This window comes from Pristiophorus japonicus, chromosome 12, assembly GCF_044704955.1.
Source record: "Pristiophorus japonicus isolate sPriJap1 chromosome 12, sPriJap1.hap1, whole genome shotgun sequence".
Taxonomy (NCBI): domain Eukaryota; kingdom Metazoa; phylum Chordata; class Chondrichthyes; family Pristiophoridae; genus Pristiophorus; species Pristiophorus japonicus.
The window spans coordinates 207454830-207476861 of NC_091988.1; the positions used below are offsets into that span (position 1 = coordinate 207454830).

General features: G+C 43.9%; 1 protein-coding gene across 2 annotated transcripts in view; it reads left to right on the forward strand.

Annotated features, from left to right (window-relative positions):
- The window catches only part of fer1l4 (fer-1 like family member 4), a 229219-nt gene that overhangs the window by 190622 nt on the left and 16565 nt on the right, over nucleotides 1–22032 (forward strand). For both annotated transcript variants that reach the window (XM_070896525.1, XM_070896526.1), the window contains 5 exons: nucleotides 1838–1998; nucleotides 3388–3473; nucleotides 11161–11259; nucleotides 11887–12128; nucleotides 14199–14479. In XM_070896525.1, coding sequence (XP_070752626.1) covers nucleotides 1838–1998; nucleotides 3388–3473; nucleotides 11161–11259; nucleotides 11887–12128; nucleotides 14199–14479 — 869 coding nt within the window. The remainder of the gene's footprint in view (nucleotides 1–1837; nucleotides 1999–3387; nucleotides 3474–11160; nucleotides 11260–11886; nucleotides 12129–14198; nucleotides 14480–22032) is intronic.

Here is a 22032-nt window from a genome sequence, read left to right on the forward strand (position 1 = left end):
CCTATTTCTTATGTTATATTCTTAAAAGGTGGTTAAGAAGGCATACGGAATGCTTGCCTTTATTGGCCGATGCATAGAATATAAGAGCAGGGATGTTATGCTTAAATTGTATAATACTTTGGTTAGGCCACAGCTGGAGTACTGCGTGCAGTTCTGGTCGCTGTATTATAGGAAGGACATGATTGCACCAGAGAGGGTGCAGAGGAGATTTACTAGGCTGCTGCCTGGAATGGAGAATCTTAGTTATGCGGACAGATTGTATAGGCTGGGTTTGTTCTCATTGGAACAGAGGAGGTTGAGAGGAGATCTCATCGAGGTGTACAAAATATTGAGGGGCCTGGACATAGTGGATAGTAAGGGTCTATTTCCATTGGTGGAGGGGCCTATTATGAGGAGACATAGTTTTAAGGTGGTTGGTGGAAGGTTTAGAGGGGATTTGAGGGGGGGCTTCTTTACGCAGAGGGTTGTGGGGATCTGGAACTCGCTGCCTGGAAGAATGCTGGATGCAGAAACCCTCACCACTTTTGGGCACTTAAAGTGCAGTAACCTGCAGGATTACGGACCTAGAGCTGGTAATTGGGATTAGACTGGATGACCTTTTGTTGGACGGAGCAGACATTATGGTCAGTACTGCAGGGAATAGAATACGGCCAGGGTGCTCTCCTGGACTAGTGTCGATCGCCTGGATGGGTCGGGGAGGAATTTTCCCAGATTTTTTCTCCCTAAATTGGCCTGGGTTTTTATCTGGTTTTTTCCTCTCCCAGGGGATCACATGGCTCTGGTTGGGGTGGAGTGTAGAATGTTTCAGTATAAGGGGTGTTACAGTTGTGTGATGAGGACTGGTTGGGCTGGGTGCTCTTTGCCTTTCCATCATTGTTCATAGGTTTATATGTAACCGTTAGGGCTGCTGACCGAGGGCCTTGCGGTCGGAATGGCCTCCTTCTGCGCTGTAAATTTCTATGTTTCTATGTAAGAGTATCAAGGGATATGGGACCAAGTCAGGTAAATGGAGTGAAGATACCAATCGGCCAAAATATAATCGAATGGTCGAACAGCTCAAGAGGCTGACTGGCCTAATCCTGTTCCGATGTTCTGTACATTATTCTAAGGCCCTGATACGATGAGAGTTTTGGCATATACGAGTATAATGCTGTTCCATACTTCAGGATCATAGTGCGGTGTTGGCCAGGGCTGGGTGGGGTGCACAAGGATCGCCAGACATTGTCCAAGGGGCCATTGAATTGGGACTCTGGTCGTGTGGTGCCTGGGTGGATATACTATCACCTTCCCTTTTGAATCACCCTATTCCTCCCTCTGTGGAGATGAGGTTTAAAGTTTGTGTTGGGGGTTGTGTTGGTTAGGCCAGCACAAAGTGATCCAGACTGCTCAATAGCTTTAAGCGACGGCTGAACATCACTCAATGTGATTGCCATCTTCCTACATCCACATGTGTAATGGGTTGGGTCATTGTGCCTGGGTTTTGCCAGAACCAACACTGGCCGAGCCACAACACTCCCTGAGAATGAGTCCGTGCAGGAGAACCTTTAGCGCAGTAAAGAGGAGGTTGGGTGGGTGGGTAGTACAGCGTATTTAGAGTTTAGGAGCAACAAGATAGCACTGCCCAGGGGAGTACTAGTTACAATACTGGGAGAGACAAGAAGGTTTGTGCTAGGAAGTGATAGCACGGAGAATGATCCAGTGTCAGGAAAGTGTGGACTGTGAGAGAGGTGCTGAATCAGCCTCTACAGCCACTGGGGCAGCATATAAATCTTGGAGCACTTGGCTTTAGAGAGGGTTGAGGAGTATTCTCCATCTAACAGTTGTTCTTGAATTTTAGGAGACAACAAGAAAGGTGAGAATTCCGTGCTGACTGATGACCAGAAGGCTTTGTATGTGTTAAACCATTGGGAGGATATGCCAGAATATGCTATCAAACTACTGCCTGAGTACATAGAAGTTCGGAGTCTTCAGAACTCTGACAATCCAGGAATGCCACAGGTAAACTGGGTTGAGACCATCTCAAAGTTATTTCTTTTGAGGTTCTAACAGGCCGCAAGAGGACGGGCTGTATCTGAACTTATTCCCAGAGATGGGAGCAGATTGTAACACACTTACTATCAATTCATTCCTGGACTCCACTCTTAAATAATGTTAGTCTGGCGAGCTGCAAGGCACAATTTCAACCTGGTCATCTGGCAAGAGGGAGAAGTGGCTTTGAGGTATCCTTCTGCTGGGCCAATAGGGAATGTCTGGGTAATGCACACTGATGATCAGGGTGGGGCAAAGTTGGGGAGAGAGAGACAAAAATCCCCCTATGACATAATATTAGTAATGCACCAGTGGATCATTAATTAAATCAGTAGTGCTACTTGCTAACCTTAGATGGCCTGAGACTGTGCATTAACTCCCAACAGTGGAGAGCAGAGTTGAATACCAGTCTTGACTGATATCTATTCTCAGGCTCCCTGTAGCCCAGAGATTCCGTGTCCATCACTCAAATTTGAGGCCGAGGGGCCAGCCCCTCGATAGATGAGTCAACATCTTCGTGGGGTCCTTTGTTAGACCAATGAAACTGGAGGGGTGGTTGCTGCCCTGGGGAACTGCAGGAAGTGCTGAGCCTTGCTGGGGGTAGGGCTCTAACACTAGCAACATTATGGATTATGCAAGGTAGTATTCAAGAGCAGCCCATAGGTTGCATCATGCCATCAAGATTAACTTAACAAGAACTGGGTGCAGGGAACCTTTCGAAATAAATATGGTTTAAAATACAAACTACAGTGGTTAATGTTTTAGTGATGTATGACGAGAATTAGTCGGATCTGCGGATTGCTGTGATCTGGGATGCTTACAGTACTAGAGAATGGAAATGATTCCATTGTCTCTTTAAATTGAGAAACCCACGTTAACGGCCAAAGCTTACGATACCACAGAATCATCGAATCTCACAGACAGGAAGAGACTATTCGGCCCATCGTGCCTGTACCGGCTCTTTGGTAGAACCACTCCCCCCACTCATTCCCCACAGCACTGCAAATTTCTCCTTTTCAAGTATTTATTCAATTTGTTTATGAAAGTTACTACTGAATCGGCTTCACCGCCCTTTCAGGCAGTGCGTTCCTGATCACAACAACTCGCTGAGTGAAAACAGGACAACGGAAAGGAAATAAAGAATGAGTTCTATGTGATACCAAAGTTGGTTTTAAAAGGTTGCAGGTTGTTGGGAGAAGGAAAGATTAAAAGAAGTAAAGAGTGTCACAGGTCTGACAAGTCCTGTGTGAACACTAACGACGCAGGGAGGAGCAAGAATGTATAGATGGGTTATGAGTTTAGGAGGAACAAGCACTGGGGTGCACTCAGATTGATAATCATCTGTGTTTATTTCCCAAGGGCCAAGTTCATATGTGGGTCGACATGTTCCCTGTTGATTTACCTGCACCTCCGCCAGTCAATATAAAACCCCGCCAGCCAATCAGGTAAGAGATTGCTAAGGTGGTTAACGGAACTAAGATTCTACCCATGGGTTGCGTTTCCCTGTTCTGGTATTTTTATTGTGTTTTGTATCCATGTTAAATTCTTTTCTCCATCTTAGTATTGGGCAGCGATTGACTCTGCCCGTTGACTGCCTTCCCTGCCATGATGGCACTGCCAAGTAAGATTACACACATCGTGAGCAGAAATGTTTGCCTGGCAATTCCATGGCATGGTGCATTGCTGCCAATGTGCTACATTGCACCATCAGTCATGTATTTCCAGTAACCCTTGATCCCATGTGTTGACAACATGACTAGTTCCTTCTCTAAACCCATTAATGTTTCTTATTGCCCCCAACAACTGAATATCATTCTCTGACCCCCAATAGCTGAATATGCTTCTCTGTACCCCAATAACTGAATATCCTTCTCTGACCCCCAGTAGCTGAATATCATTCTCTGAAACCCAATAACTGAATATCCTTCTCTGCCCCCCAATAATTGAATATCATTCTCTGTACCCCAATAACTGAATGTAATTCTATGTACCCCAATAACTGAATATCCTTCCATGTACCCCAATAATGGCATATCCTTATGTGTACCCCAATAACTGAATATCCTTCTCTGTACCACAATAACTGAATACCCTTATCTGTACCCCAATAACTGAATATCCTTCTATGTACCCCAATAACTGAATATCCTTATCTGTACCCCAATAACTGAATATACGTCTCTGTATCCCCAATAACTGAATATCCTTCACTCTACCCCAATAACTGAATACCTTCTTCTGTACCCCAATAATTGAATATTCTTCTCTGTACCCCAATAGCTGAATATCCTTCTCTGTACCCCAATAACTGTGAATCCTTCGCTGTACCCCAATAGCTGAATATTGTTCCATGTACCCCAATAACTGAATCCATTGTCCGTCCCCCGATAACGGAATAGCTTCTCTCTACCACAAGAACTGAATACCTTTCTCTTACCCCAAAAAACGCATATCCTTCTCTGTACCCCAAGAACCGAATATCCTTCTCTGTACCCCAAGAACTGAATATCCTTCTCTGTACCCCAAGAACTGAATATCCTTCTCTTACCCCAAAAAGCGCATATCCTTCTCTGTCCCCCAAGAACCGAATATCCTTCTCTGTACCCCAAGAACTGAATATCCTTCTCTGTACCCCAATAACTGAATATCGTTCTATATACCCCCAATAACTGAATATCCTTCTCTGTACCCCAATAACTGAATATCATTCTCTGTACCCCCAATAACTGAATGTCCTTCTCTGCACCCCAATAACCGAATATCCTTCTCTATAACCCAATAACTGAATATCTTTCTCTCTACCCCAATAACTGAATATCCTTCTCTGACGCCCAATAGCTGAATATCAGTCTCTGTACCCCAATAACTGAATATGCTTCTCTGTACCCCCAAAAGTGAAAATTGTTCTCTGGACCCCAATAACCGAATATCCTTCCCTGTACCCCAAGAACTGAATATCCTTCTCTGTACCCCAAGAACTGAATATCCTTCTCTTACCCCAAAAACCGCATATCCTTCTCTGTACCCCAAGAACCGAATATCCTTCTCTGTACCCCAAGAACTGAATATCCTTCTCTTACCCCAAAAAACGCATATCCTTCTCTGCCCCCCAAGAACTGAATATCCTTCTCTGTACCCCAAGAACTTAATATCCTTTTATGTACCCCAATAACTGAATATCCTTCTCTGTACCCCAATAACTGAATATCATTCTCTGTACCCCCAATAACTGAATATCCTTCTCTGTACCCCAATAACTGAATATCATTCTCTGTACCCCCAATAACTGAATATCCTTCTCTGTACCCCAATAACTGAATATCTTTCTCTCTACCCCAATAACTGAATATCCTTCTCTGACGCCCAATAGCTGAATATCAGTCTCAGTACCCCAATAACTGCATATGCTTCTCTGTACCCCAAAAAGTGAACATCGTTCTCTGGACCCCAATAACCAACTATCATTCTCTGCACCCCAATAACTGAATATCCTTCTCTGCACCCAAAATAACTGAATATCATTCTCTGACCCCCAAAACTGAATACCCTTCTATGTGCCCAATAACTGAATACTCTTCTCTGTACCCCAATAACTGAATATCCTTCTCTGTATCCCCAATAACTGAATGTCCTTCTTCTGTACCCCAATAACTGAATATCATTCTCTGTACCCTAATAACTGAATATCCTTCTCTGACCCCCAAAACTGAATACCCTTCTATGTACCCCAATAACTGAATATCCTTCTCTTACCCCAATACCCGAATAGCATTCTCTGTACCCCTAATAACTGAATATCCTTCTCTGACCCCCCAAAACTGAATACCCTTCTATGTACCCCAATAACTGCATACCCTTCTCTGTACCCCAATAACTGAATATCCTCCTCTGTACCCCCATAACCGAATGTCTTTCTTCTGTACCCCACTAACTGAATATCGTTCTCTGTACCCCCAATAACTGAATATCCTTCTCTGTGCCCCAATAATTGAATATCCTTCTCTGTACCCCAATAACTGAATATACTTCTCTGTCCCCTAATAACGGAATAGCATCTCTGTACCCCAATAACAGAATACCCTTCTATGTACCCAATAACTGAATACTCTTCTCTGTACCCCAATAACTGAATATCCTCCTCTGTACCCCCATAACCGAATGTCTTTCTTCTGTACCCCACTAACTGAATATCGTTCTCTGTACCCCCAATAACTGAATATCGTTCTCTGTGCCCCAATAACTGAATATAATTTTTTGCCCCAATAACTGAATATCCTTATCTGTACCCCAATATCTGAATATCCTTATATGTACCCCAATAACTGAATATCCTTATATGTACCCCAATAACTGAACATCTTTATATGTACCCCACTATCTGAATGTCCTTATCTGTACCCCCAATAACTGAATATCCTTATCTGTACCCCAATAACTGAATATGCTTCTCTGTCCCCCAATAACTGAATATCCTTATCTGTACCCCAATAACTGAATATTCTTATCTGACCCCCAATAGCTGAATATGCTTCTCTGTACCCCAATAACTGAATATCCTTATCTGACCCCCAGTAGCTGAATATCATTCTCTGAAACCCAATAACTGAATATCCTTCTCTGCCCCCCAATAATTGAATATCATTCTCTGTACCCCAATAACTGAATGTAATTCTATGTACCCCAAATAACTGAATATGCTTCCATGTACCCCAATAATGACATATCCTTATGCGTACCCCAATAACTGAATATCCTTCTCTGCACCACAATAACTGAATACCCTTCTCTGTACCCCAATAACTGAATATCATTCTATGTACCCCAATAACTGAATGTCCTTATTTTAACCCAATAACTGAATATACGTCTCTGTATCCCCAATAACTGAATATCCTTCACTCTACCCCAATAACTGAATACCTTCTTCTGTACCCCAATAACTGAATATTATTCTCTGTACCCCAATAGCTGAATATCCTTCTCTGTACCCCAATAACTGTGAATCCTTCGCTGTACCCCAATAGCTGAATATTGTTCCCTGTACCCCAATAACTGATTCCATTGTCTGTCCCCCAATAACGGAATAGCTTCTCTGTACCACAAGAACTGAATACCCTTCTCTTACCCCAAAAACCGCATATCCTTCTCTGTACCCCAAGAACCGAATATCCTTCTCTGTACCCCAAGAACTGAATATCCTTCTCTTACCCCAAGAAACGCATATCCTTCTCTGTCCCCCAAGAACTGAATATCCTTCTATGTACCCCAAGAACTGAATATCCTTCTCTGTACCCCAATAACTGAATATCATTCTCTGTACTCCCGATAACTGAATATCCTTCTCTGCGCCCCAATAACCGAATATCCTTCTCTATAACCCAATAACTGAATATCTTTCTCTCTACCCCAATAACTGAATATCCTTCTCTGACGCCCAATAGCTGAATATCAGTCTCTGTACCCCAATAACTGCATATGCTTCTCTGTACCCCAAAAAGTGAAAATCGGTCTCTGGACCCCAATAACCGAATATCATTCTCTGCACCCCAAGAACTGAATATCCTTCTCTGTACCCCAAGAACTGAATATCCTTCTCTTACCCCAAAAAACGCATATCCTTCTCTGTCCCCCAAGAACTGAATATCCTTCTCTGTACCCCAAGAACTGAATATCCTTCTATGTACCCCAATAACTGAATATCATTCTCTGTACCCCCAATAACTGAATATCCTTCTCTGTACCCCAATAACTGAATATCATTCTCTGTACCCCCAATAACTGAATATCCTTCTCTGCACCCCAATAACCGGATATCCTTCTCTATAACCCAATAACTGAATATCTTTCTCTCTACCCCAATAACTGAATATCCTTCTCTGACGCCCAATAGCTGAATATCAGTTTCTGTACCCCAATAACTGCATATGCTTCTCTGTACCCCAAAAAGTGAAAATCGTTCTCTGGACCCCAATAACCGACTATCATTCTCTGCACCCCAATAACTGAATATCCTTCTCTGCACCCAAATAACTGAATATCATTCTCTGACCCCCAAAACTGAATACCCTTCTATGTGCCCAATAACTGAATACTCTTCTCTGTACCCCAATAACTGAATATCCTTCTCTGTATCCCCAATAACTGAATGTCCTTCTTCTGTACCCCAATAACTGAATATCATTCTCTGTACCCCTAATAACTGAATATCCTTCTCTGACCCCCAAAACTGAATACCCTTCTATGTACCCCGATAACTGAATATCCTTCTCTTACCCCAATACCTGAATATCATTCTCTGTACCCCTAATAACTGAATATCCTTCTCTGACCCCAAAAAATGAATACCCTTCTATGTACCCCAATAACTGCATACCCTTCTCTGTACCCCAATAACTGAATATCATTATCTGTATGCACAATAACTGAATATCCTTATCTGCCCCCAATAACTGCATATCCTTCTCTGTACCCCAATAACGGAATAGCATCTCTGTACCCCAATAACTGAATACCCTTCTATGTACCCAATAACTGAATACTCTTCTCTGTACCCCAATAACTGAATATCCTCATCTGTACCCCCATAACTGAATGTTTTTCTTCTGTACCCCACTAACTGAATATTGTTCTCTGTACCCCCAATAACTGAATATCCTTCTCTGTTCCCCAATAACTGAATATAATTTTTTTTACCCCAATAACTGAATGTCCTTATCTGTACCCCAATATCTGAATATCCTTATCTGTACCCCAATAACTGAATATCCTTATATGTACCCCAATAACTGAACATCTTTATCTGTACCCCGCTATCTGAATGTCCTTATCTGTGCCCCCAATAACTGAATATCCGTATCTGTACCCCAATAACTGAATATGCTTCTCTATCCCCCAATAACTGAATATCCTTATCTGTACCCCAATAACGGAATATTCTTATCTGTACCCCAATAACTGATTATGCTTCTCTGTCCCCCAATAACTGAATGTCCTTATATGTACCCCAATAAGCGAATATCATTATATGTACCCCAATAACTGAATATCATTCTCTGTACCCCGATAACGGAATATCATTATCTGTGCCCCAATAACTGAATATCTAGTGTTGTACCCCAATAACTGAATGCCATTCTCTGTACCCCAAAAACTGAATATCCTTCTCTGACCCCCAATAGCTGAATATCATTGTCTGTATCCCCGATAACTGAATATCCTTCTCTGTACCCCAATAACTGAATATCATTCTCTGACTCCCAATAGCTGAATATCATTCTATGTACCCCAATAACTGAATATCCAGCTTTGTACCCCAAAACTGAATACCCTTCTCTGTACCCCAATAGCTGAATATCCTTCTCTATAACCCAATAACTGAATATCTTTCTCTGTACCCACACTAACTGAATATCCTTCTCTGTGTCCCAATAACCGCATATCCTTCTCTGTACCCCAAGAACCGAATCTCCTTCTCTGTACCCCAATAACTGAATAGCCTTCTTCTGTACCCCAATAACTGAATATCATTCTTTGTATCCCTAATAACTGAATATCCTTCTCTGACCCCCAAAACTGAATACCCTTCTATGTACCCCAATAACTGAATATCCTTCTCTTACCCCAATACCTGAATATCATTCTCTGTACCCCTAATAACTGAATATCCTTCTCTGACCCCCAAAACTGAATACCCTTCTCTGTACCCCAATAACTGCATGTCCTTCTCTGTACCCCAATAACTGAATATCGTTATCTGTATCCCCAATAACTGAATATCCTTCTCTGCCCCCAATAACTGAATATCCTTCACTGAACCCCAATAACTGAATATCCTTCTCTGTCCCCCAATAACGGAATAGCATCTCTGTACCCCAATAACCGAATATCCTCCTGTGTACCCCCATAACCGAATGTCCTTCTTCTGTACCCCACTAACTGAATATCGTTCTCTGTACCCCCAATAACTGAATATCCTTCTCTGTTCCCCAATAACCGAATATCATTTCTGTACCCCAATAACTGAAAATCCTTGGCTGTACCCCAATATCTCAATATCCTTATATGTACCCCAATAACTGAAAATCTTTATCTGTGCCCCACTATCTGAATGTCCTTATATGTATCCCCAATAACTGAATATCCTTATCTGTACTCCAATAACTGAATATGCTTCTCTGTACCCCAATAATTGAATATGCTTCTCTGTCTCCCAATAACTGAATGTCCTTATCTATACCCCAATAACTGAATATCATTCGCTGTACCCCAATAACTGAATATCCTTCTCCGTCCCCCAATAACGGAATAGCATCTCTGTACCCCAATAACTGAATACCCTTCTATGTACCCAATAACTGAATACTCTTCTCTGTACCCCAATAACTGAATATACTTCTCTGTACCCCCATAACCGAATGTCCTTCTTCTGTATCCCAATAACTGAATATCGTTCTCTGTACCCCAATATCTGAATATCCTTCTCTGTACCCCAATAACTGAACATAATTTTTTGTGCCCCAATAGCTGAATAGCCTTCTCTATACCCCAATAACTGAATAACATTTTCTGTCCCCCAATAACTGAATATCCTTATCTGTACCCCAATAACTGAATATCCTTCTCTGTCCCCCAATAACTGAATATCCTTCTCTGTCCCCCAATAATTGAATATCCTTATCTGTACCCCAATAACTGAATATCCTTCTCTGTCCCCCAATAACTGAATATCCTTCTCTGTGCCCCAATAACTGAATATCGTTCCTGAAATGGAGAGACCAAAACTGCACGCCGTACTCCAGATGTGGTTTCACCAGGGCCAGAAACAGTTTTAAATGACCTCTCTGGATTTATCTGTTGTCTCTTGCTGTACACCAATATTTTGTTTGCTGTGTACTGGCTTAGACAATGTGAATTGGGAAGTCTGAATATGTTCCATAGAGGCAGTCAGATCTCCTCCCCTCGTGAGATAAGCTGGTTATTCTGTGCTGTGCTCTTTGGCGGGGGGGGGGGCATTTTTGAACTTGGGCATGGTGAAATGCATTGGTCGCAGTTCCGAGTAGCTGAATTAATTGATGTCAAACTTTGATAACTTTATTATTACTGATTGGCAATATTTACTGTTGTGTCGATTAGCTACGAGCTGAGAGTCATTATCTGGAACACTGACGATGTGGCACTTGATGATGTGAATCCGTTGACAGGAGACCGATCCAGCGACATCTACATCAAAGGGTATCAACAACAATTATACTAACCTTTAGTTATTAGTTCTAAAGCTGAGCTTGCAGGGCAGTGTTACTGACTGGGTCACTGCCCCAGTGATGACTAATGTCTTACTCAATGTCCACTTTTAGGATGTTTCAATAGGTTTCAGTGGGTGAATGGGTCATGGATTTGTACCACAAAGTGACCTCCAGATTTCACTCCGGTCGGTTGCCGGGCACAGCAAGCGGGGAACATGAGAATAAATGAGTCCATCAAATCGCCAATAGAACCTTTCATATTTGATTGGAGTCTGTGATAAGCCTGTCTTGCAATCGGATTATCTTACATCCTTTTGCTGAAACTATTCTAAACCACCCTAATCCTAGATTGTACAATGTTCTGAGGTGGTCAGGTGACACTTCCTAGATTCACACATGAAAAATAGGCATGACAAGTTATTGGTCAAGTTAAGAACTGTCCCCCTCCCCCACCCCAAGTTCACTGAAGCGTGAGGTTCTGCTATCACCCAATGCCCATACAAACACTTTATATCAATGGGAACAGACAGTGATCAGGAGCAGGAACCAGGCAGGTTGAATCTTCCAAAGGACATGGGACTCTTTGAATATAAAATGTTTCTCTTTAATTTCACAGTTGGTTAAAGGGCTTGGAAAACGATAAACAAGAGACTGACGTCCACTTTAACTCTCTGACTGGAGAGGGAAATTTCAACTGGCGGTTTGTTTTCCGCTTTGACTACTTGCCGACAGAGAAAGAGATTGTTTATAAGAAGAAAGAATCGATTTTCTCTCTGGAGGAGTCTGAGTTTCGACAGCCTGCTGTTCTCATGCTCCAACTCTGGGATTACGATTTGATTTCTGCAAATGACTTTCTTGGTAAGCAATTCAAATGCTTTTGACCCCAGAATTATTTTTTTTCTTTTCCTTTTCCCCACAAGTATTCTCTTCTCTTCTAAAAAATGTCAAAGCCAGAGAGAGGGAGAGAGAAGAGATTTCCTACGATGATACAGGGATGAGAGGCTTAGGAACATCAATCACAAGGACAATGGGAGAAGTTACATTTTATATGGAGGGTTGTTGGAACGTGGAACGACAGAATCCATAACCGCTTTTATAAGTGAAGTGGGTAAATAGTTTGAGAAGAGAAATTTAAAAGTGTTTGAAAAGAGCGTGAGAATGGGACAAAGTAGATATCTGGTTCTGAGCCAGACAGACACGATGGACCATTAGCAACATTGGGTTTCAGGGATGCCTGTGACTCTCTAGCTAGGGCCATGGGAGAGAATTTGAAAATTAAAAGTCTAGTCTTGTAATGCAGTTGATTACAACAGTGACATTCCTCTGCCCTTCTCCTCCCGCTTAGGTGGCTCTCTCACAATCAGTGCAGGTGCCTACTTAAGATACAGAAGTATGTCTGACCATAGGACTTCCAACTGTGTCAGGGTGGCCCACAGTGCAAGGGCAGAGGTTCCACGTTGACACAGCCCCAGGAATTGGAAGGGGTTCTTCCACTGGTACTGTAGTGAGCCTTCTGTACAAACAGTGTAAACACAAAAAATGTATAAATACAGTTTGCTTTTCTCATCAATGAAAGTACTAGAATCTGATTTGATTGGATTTGTATTTTCAAAATTTGATATCAATCCAATTTACAGCTTGATTGGCCCCCCATCCACCACCTCCAACATTCACTCCCTCCACCACCGGCGCACCGTAGCTGCAGTGTGTACCATCTACAAGATGCACTGCAGCAACTCGCCAAGGCTTCTTCGGCAGCACCTCCCAAACCCGCGACCTCTACCCCCTAGAAGGACAAGGGCAGCAGGTGCATGGGAACACCACCACCTCCACGTTCCCCTCCCAGTCACACACCATCCCGACTGGGAAATATATCGGCCGTTCCTTCATCGTCGCTGGGTCACAATCCTGGAACTCCCTCCCTAACAGCACTGTGGGAGCACTTCACCACACGGACTGCAGCGGTTCAAGAAGGCGGCTCACCACCAACTTCTCACGGGGCAATTAGGGATGGGCAATAATTGCCGGCCTTGCCAGCGATGCCCACATCCCATGAACCGAAGAAAAACATCACCCGCCAATTGTCCCTGATCCCGAAGACCTGCCTCGGTACATTCTTGGGAGTGCAATTATACTTTACTACAATCTTACTGTGATTATATAGGGCCCTGGTGAGACCACACCTGGAGTATTGTGTACAGTTTGGGTCTCCTTACCTAAGGAAGGATATACTTGCCATAGAGGGAGTGCAACGAAGGTTCACCAGACTGATTCCTGGGATGGGAGGATTGCCCTATGGGGAGAGATTGAGTAGACTAGGCCGATATTCTCTAGAGTTTAGAAGAATGAGAGGTGATCTCATTGAAACATACAACATTCTTACAGGGCTTGACAGGGTAGATGCAGGGAGGATGTTTCCTCTGGCTGGGAGTCTAGAACCAGGGGTCACAGTCTCAGAATAAGGGGTCGGCCATTTAGGACTGAGAGGAGGAGAAATTTCTTCACTCAGAGGGTGGTGAATCTTTGGAATTCTCTGCCTAAGAGGGCTGTGGAGGCTCTGTCATTGAGTATATTCAAGGCAGAGATCAATAGATTTTTGGATATTATGGTGATTGTGCAGGAAAGTGGAGTTGAGGTAGATCAGCCATGATCTCATTGAATGTTGGAGCAGACTCGAGGGGCTGAATGGCCGACTCGTAATTTTTATGAATGGGCGCAGCAACCAGCAGAGAAAATTAATTAAAAATTTTCTGAAAATCTGAATGATTACACGAGCCCATGAGGTGAAACAGTCCTTGGGGCTCGGGGCGGTTTCACTATCGTTGAGCATCTGGGAAAGAATGTGGTGGCACAAATGAGCAGTCACGCATCTGTGGTCACAAATGAATCATTACAGAACATGTTAGTGATTCCTTTTTGCTGTTGTAGGCTCCGTTGAGTTGAAGCTGCATGATATGATCCGAGGAGCAAAGACTCAGGAACACTGCACCATCAAGATGGCAAAAGAGAAGGCTGGTCCACGGACCTCCATCATCAGGGGCAAGCGGATGAAGGGATGGTGGCCCTTAATCAAAGTTAAAGAATCGGAAGATGAGGAAGAAGAAGATGATGATGGCAAGAAAAAGAAGAAGAAAAAGAAGAAAAAGAAGAAAGTAAAAGTCGAGGATGTTGAGTTTACTGACAGCTCCAACAATACATATATCCTCAGGGTAAGATACTGACTCCTCGATTCTCCAGCTGAGAGATAAATGGGCTTGAGACTGTGGGGCATCCTGGGCTTGGAAGCTCTAGTCCAGACCGATGGGACGGAACCTATTGGTGAATTTGGGAAGTCGCAGCCTACTTGGGAATGGCCCTAGTTTGACTCAAGTTGGTAATTTCACTGATGAGGCTTCAACAATAGTTGGTGTCTGGAGAATGATGTAGTGGAGAAGAAATAGCAGGCTGGGTTTCCATTGCTGAGTGCAGGATAAAATCAGGATTCACAGTTTTAAACACCCTGTTGGCAGTCTCTATCTGTGAGGTAGTGGAGGCTGGGACGCTAGTTCCTGGGGAATTGTACCCCTACATGATTCAGTATCTGGGCAGTGTACCCCAATGTCAATCTGTGCTTTCAGGAGAGGAGAGAATTGGGTAAGAAAATTGTAAGTCTTAATTTTTAATTGGAAGCTGTATTGAGCATAAAACATAAGAAATAGGAGCAGGAGTAGGCCATACGGCCCCTCGAGCCTGCTCCGCCATTCAATAAGATCATGGCTGATCCGATCATGGACTCAGCTCCACTTCCTTGCCCGCTCCCCATAACCCCTTATCCCCTTATTGTTTAAGAAACTATCTATTTCTGTCTTAAATTTATTCAATGTCCCAGCTTCCATAGCTCTCTGAGGAAGTGAATTCCACAGATTTACAACCCTCTGAGAGAAGAAATTTCTCCTCATCTCAGTTTTAAATGGGTGGCCCCTTATTCTAAGACCATGCCCTCTAGTTCTAGTCTCCCCCATCAGTGGAAACATTTTCTCTGCATCCATCTTGTCAAGCCCCCTCATAATCTTATACGTTTCGATAAGATCACCTCTCATTCTTCTGAATTCCAATGAATAGAGGCCCAACCTACTCAACCTTTCCTCATGTCAACCCCCTCATCTCCGGAATCAACCTAGTGAACCTTCTCTGAACTGCCTCCAAAGCAAGTATATCCTTTCGTAAATATGGAAACCAAAACTGCATGCAGTATTCCAGGTGTGGCCTCACCAATACTTTACATAACATCACTTTTTAAAAAAAGGAGGGAGAGAGAAAACGGGTAATTATAGACCGGTTAGCCTGACATCAGTAGTGGGGAAAATGTTGGAATCAATTATTAAAGATGTAATAGCAGTGCATTTGGAAAGCAGTGACAGGATCGGTCCAAGTCAGCATGGATTTATGAAAGGGAAATCATGCTTGACAAATCTTCTGACATTTTTTGAGGATGTAACTAGTAGAGTGGACAAGGGAGAACCAGTGGATGTGATGTATTTGGACTTTCAAAAGGCTTTTGACAAGGCCCCACACAAGAGATTGGTGTGCAAAATTAAAGCACATCGTATTGGGGGTAATGTACTGACGTGGATAGAGAACTGGTTGGCAAACAAAAAGCAGATAGTCGGGATAAACGGGTCCTTTTCAGAATGGCAGGCAGTGACTAGTGGGGTGCCGCAGGGCTCAGTGCTGGGACGCCAGCTATTTACAATATACATTAGTGATTTAGATGAAGGAATTGAGTGTAATATCTCCAAGTTTGCAGAAGACACTAAACTGGGTGACGGTGTGAGTTGTGAGGAGGACGCTAAGAGGCTGCAGGGTGACTTGGACAGGTTAAGTGAGTGTGCAAATGCAATGCAGATGCAATATAATGTGGATAAATGTGAGGTTATCCACTTTGGGGGCAAGAACACGAAGGCAGAATATTATCTGAATGGTGGCAGATTAGGAAAAGGAGAGGTGCAACGAGACCTGAGTTTCATGGTACATCAGTCATTGAAAGTTATTGAAACATAGAAACATAGAAAATAGGTGCAGAAGTAGGCCATTCGGCCCTTCGAGCCTGCACTACCATTCAATAAGATCATGGCTGATCATTCCCTCAGTACCCCTTTCCTGCTTTCTCTCCATAAAAAAAAGGAGGGAGAGAGAAAACAGGGAATTATAGGCCGGTCAGCCTGACCTCAGTAGTGGGTAAAATGATGCAATCAATTATTAAGGATGTCATAGCAGCGCATTTGGAAAAAGGTGACATGATAGGTCCAAGTCAGCATGGATTTGTGAAAGGGAAATCATGCTTGACAAATCTTCTGGAATTTTTTGAGGATGTTTCCAGTAAAGTGGACAAGGGAGAACCAGTTGATGTGGTATATTTGGACTTTCGGAAGGCTTTCGACAAGGTCCCACACAAGAGATTAATGTGAAAAGTTAAAGCACATGGGAAAGCACACTAAACTGGGTGATGGTGTGAGTTGTGAGGAGGACGCTAAGAGGCTGCAGGGTGACTTGGACAGGTTAAGTGAGTGGGCAAATGCATGGCAGATGAAGTATAATGTGGATAAATGTGAGGTTATCCACTTTGGTGGTAAAAACAGAGAGACAGACTATTATCTGAATGGTGACAGATTAGGAAAAGGGGAGGTGCAACGAGACCTGGGTGTCATGGTACATCAGTCATTGAAGGTTGGCATGCAGGTACAGCAGGCGGTTAAGAAAGCAAATGGCATGTTGGCCTTCATAGCGAGGGGATTTGAGTACAGGGGCAGGGAGGTGTTGCTACAGTTGTACAGGGCCTTGGTGAGGCCACACCTGGAGTATTGTGTACAGTTTTGGTCTCCTAACCTGAGGAAGGACATTCTTGCTATTGAGGGAGTGCAGCGAAGATTCACCAGACTGATTCCCGGGATGGTGGGACTGACCTATCAAGAAAGACTGGATCAACTGGGCTTGTATTCACTGGAGTTCAGAAGAATAAGAGGGGACCTCATAGAAACGTTTAAAATTCTGACGGGTTTAGACAGGTTAGATGCAGGAAGAATGTTCACAATGTTGGGGAAGTCCAGAACCAGGGGTCACAGTCTAAGGATAAGGGGTAAGCCATTTAGGACCGAGATGAGGAGAAATTTCTTCACCCAGAGAGTGGTGAACCTGTGGAATTCTCTACCACAGAAAGTAGTTGAGGACAATTCACTAAATATATTCAAAAGGGAGTTAGATGAAGTCCTTACTACTCGGGGGATCAAGGGGTATGGCGAGAAAGCAGGAAGGGGGTACTGAAGTTGCATGTTCAGCCATGAACTCATTGAATGGCGGTGCAGGCTAGAAGGGCTGAATGGCCTACTCCTGCGCCTATTTTCTATGTTTCTATGTTTCTATACCCCTTGATCTCTTTAGCCGCAAGGGCCATATCTAACTCCCTCTTGAATATATCCAACAAACTGGCATCAACAACTTTCGAGAATTCCACAGGTTAACAACTCTCTGAGTGAAGAAGTTTCTCCTCACCTTGTTCCTAAATGGCTTACCCCTTATCCTTAAGACTGTGACCCCTGGTTCTGGAACTCCCCAGCAACAGGAACATTCTTCCTGCCTCTAACCTGTCTAATCCCGTCAGAATTTTATATGTTTCTATGAGATCCCCTCTCATTCTTCTAAACTCCAGTGGATACAGGCCCAGTTGATCCAGTCTGTCCTCATATGTCAGTCCTGCCAGCCCGGGAATCAGTCTGGTGAACCTTCGCTGCACTCCCTCAATAGCAAGAACGTCCTTCCTCAGATTAGGAGACCAAAACTGAACAAAATATTCCAGGTGAGGCCTCACCAAGGTTCTGTAGAACTGCAGTAAGACCTCCCTGCTCCTATACTCAAATCCTCTAACTATGAAGTGCCATCTTCACTGCCTGCTGTACCTGCATGCCAAACTTCAATGACTGATGTACCATGACACCCAGGTCTTGTTGCACCTCCCCTTTTCCTAGTCTGTCACCATTCAGATAATATTCTGTCTTCCTGTTTTTACCACCAAAGTGGATAAACTCACATTTATCCACATTATACTGCATCGGCCATGCAATTGCCCACTCACCTAACTTGTCCAAGTCACCCTGCAGTCTCTTAGCATCCTCCTCACAGCTCACACTGCCATCCAGCTTAGTGTCATCTGCAAACTTGGAGGTATTACACTCAATTCCTTCATCTAAATCATTAATGTATATTGTAAATAGCTGGGGCCCCAGCACTGAGCCCTGCGGCACCCCACTAGTTACTGCCTGCCATTCTGAAAATAACCCGTTTATTCCGACTCTCTGCTTCCTGTCTGCCAACCAGTTCTCTATCCACGTCAATACACTATCCCCAATACCATGTGCTTTAATTTTGCACACTAATCTCTTCTGTGGGACCATGTCAAAAGTCTTTTGAAAGTCCAAATACACTACATCCACTGGTTCTCCCTTGTCCACTCTACTAGTTACATCCTCAAAAAATTCTAGAATATTTGTCAAGCATGATTTCCCTTTCATAAATCCATGCTGACTTGGTCCGATCCTATCACTGCTTTCCAAATGCGCTGCTATTTCATCCTTAATGATTGATTCCAACATTTTCCCCACTACCGATGTCAGGCTAACCGGTCTATAATTCCCTGTTTTCTCTCCCTCCTTTTTTAAAAAGTGGTGTTACATTAAAAAGTGGGAGCATTGAGAGGCGGGAGTTCAGGAGGCGAGTGGCCTACAAAAGGCCCAGCAGTCGGAGGGGCGAGAGGGGAGTCGGGAGGTCGGAGGTCGAAGGTGAGGCCCAGCAGTCGGAGGGGCGAGCGGGAGTCGGGAGGTCGGAGGTCGGAGGTGAGGCCCAGCCGGTGCAGCTGCAGCAGGGAGGCAAAAAAGAAGTAGAAAGAAATCGAAAGGTGACGTCACAGCCAAGGGGGTAAGTGATTGGCTGGTGATTGGTAAGTCGTTTTTCTTTTTCTTTTCTATATCAGTGAGTAACCTTTAGCATTGTTGTTGCCAAAATTAAGTTTTTCTAAGGGTTATGTCATGGCAGGAGAGCTCGGACACGTGTTATGCTCCTCCTGTATTATGTGGGAAGTCAGGGACGCTTCCGGTGTCCCTGATGACTACGTGTGCGGGAAGTGCATCCGCCTGTAGCTCTTGACGGACGGCATTGCAGCACTGGAGCTGCGGGTGGATTCGCTCTGGAGCATCCATGATGCTGTAAATGTTGTGAGTAGCACGTTGAGTGAGTTGTACCCGGGTAAAGGGTCCACAGCCAGATAGGGAATGGGTGACCAACAGGAAGAGCAGTGCAAGGAAGGTAGTGCAGGGGTCCCCTGCGGTCATCCCCCTGCAAAACAGATACACCGCTTTGAGTACTGTTGGGGGGGATGACTCATCAGGGGAGGGCAGCAGCAGCCAAGTTCATGGCACCGTGGCTGGCTCTGCTGCACAGGAGGGCAGGAAAAAGAGTGGGAGAGCGATAGTGATCGGGGATTCAATTGTAAGGGAAATAGATAGTCGTTTCTGCGGCCGCAACCGAGACTCCAGGATGGTATGTTGCCTCCTGGTGCAAGGGTCAAGGATGTCTCGGAGCGGGTGCAGGGCATTCTGAAAAGGGAGGGTGAACAGCCAGTTGTTGTGGTGCATATAGGTGCCAATGATATAGGTAAAAAACGGGATGAGGTAGGTCCTACAAGATGAATTTAGGGAGCTAGGAGCTAAATTAAAAAGTAGGACCTCAAAAGTAGTAATCTCAGGATTGCTACCAGTGCCACGTGCTAGTCAGAGTAGGAATCGCAGGATAGCTCAGATGAATACGTGGCTTGAGGAATGGTGCAGAAGGGAGGGATTCAAATTCCTGGGACATTGGAACCAGTTCTGGGGGAGGTGGGACCAGTATAAACCGGACGGTCTGCACCTGGGCAGGACCGGAACCAATGTCCTGGGGGAGTGTTTGCTAGTGCTGTTGGGGAGGAGTTAAACTAATATGGCAGGGGGATGGGAACCTATGCAGGGAGACAGAGGGAAATAGAATGGGGGCAGAAGCAAAAGATAGAAAGAAGTAAAAGTGTAGGGCAAAGAAACCTAAGGCAAAAAGCAAAAAGGCCCACATTACAGCAAAATTCTAAAGGGGCAAAGTGTGTTAGAAAGACAAGCCTGAAGGCTCTGTGCCTCAATGCTAGGAGTATTCGTAATAAGGTGGACGAATTAGCTGCGCAGATAGCAGTTAACGGGTATGATGTAATTGGCATCACGGAGACATGGCTCCAGGGTGACCAAGGCTGAGAACTCAACATCCAGGGATATTCAACATTTAGGAATGATAGACAGAAAGGAAAAGGAGGTGGGGTGGCATTGCTGGTTAAAGAGGAAATTGATGCAATAGTAAGGAAGGACATTAGCCTGGATGATGTGGAATCGGTATGGGTGGAGCTACGGAATACCAAAGAGCAGAAACCGCTAGTGGGAGTTGTGTACAGACCACCAAACAGTAGTAGTGAGATTGGGGACAGCATCAAACAAGAAATTAGGGATGCATGCAATAAAGGTACAGCAGTTATCATGGGTGACTTTAATCCACATATTGATTGGGATAACCAAACTGGTAGCAATGCGGTGGAGAAGGATTTCCTGGAGTGTATTAGGGATGGCTTTCTAAACCAATATGTCGAGGAACCAACTAGGGAGCTGGCCATCCTAGACTGGGCGATGTGTAATGAGAAAGGACTAATTAGCAATCTTGTTGTACGAGGCCCCTTGGGGAAGAGTGACCATAACATGGTAGAATTCTTTATTGAGATGGAGAGTGACAGTTAATTCAGAAACTAGGGTCCTGAATTTAAGGAAAGGTAACTTCGATGGTATGAGACGTGAATTGGCTAGAATAGACTGGCAAATGATACTTAAAGGGTTGACGGTGGATAGGCAATGGCAAACATTTAAAGATCACAGGGATGAACTTCAGCAATTGTACATCCCTGTCTGGCGTAAAAATAAAACGTGGAAGGTGGCTCAACCGTGGCTAACAAGGGAAATTAAGTATAGTGTTAAATCCAAGGAAGAGGCATATAAATTGGCCAGAAAAAGCAGCAAACTTGAGGACTGGGAGAAATTTAGAATTCAACAGAGGAGGACAAAGGGTTTAATTAAGAGGTGGAAAATAGAGTATGAGATGAAGCTTGCCGGGAACATAAAAACAAAAGCTTCTATGGATATGTGAAGAGAAAAAGATTAGTGAAGACAAACGTAGGTCCCTTGCAGTCGGATTCAGGTGAATTTATAATGGGGAACAAAGAAATGGCAGACCAATTGAACAAATACTTTGGTTCTGTCTTCACGAAGAAGACACAAATCACCTTCCGGAAGTAGTAGGGGACCGAGGGTCTAGTGAAAAGGAGGAACTGAAGGATATCCTTATTAGGCAGGAAATTGTGTTAGGGAAATTGATGGGATTGAAGGCCGATAAATCCCCGGGGCCTGATAGTCTGCACCCCAGAGTACTTAAGGAAGTGGCTTTAGAAATAGTGGATGCATTGGTGATCATTTTCCAACAGTCTGTCAACTCTGGATCAGTTCCTATGGACTGGGGGGTAGCTAATGTAACACCACTTTTTAAAAAGGGAGGGAGAGAGAAAGCGGGTAATTATAGACTGGTTAGCCTGACATCAGTAGTGGTGAAAATGTTGGAATCTATTATTAAGGATGAAATAGCAGCGTATTTGGAAAGCAGTGACAGAATCGATCCA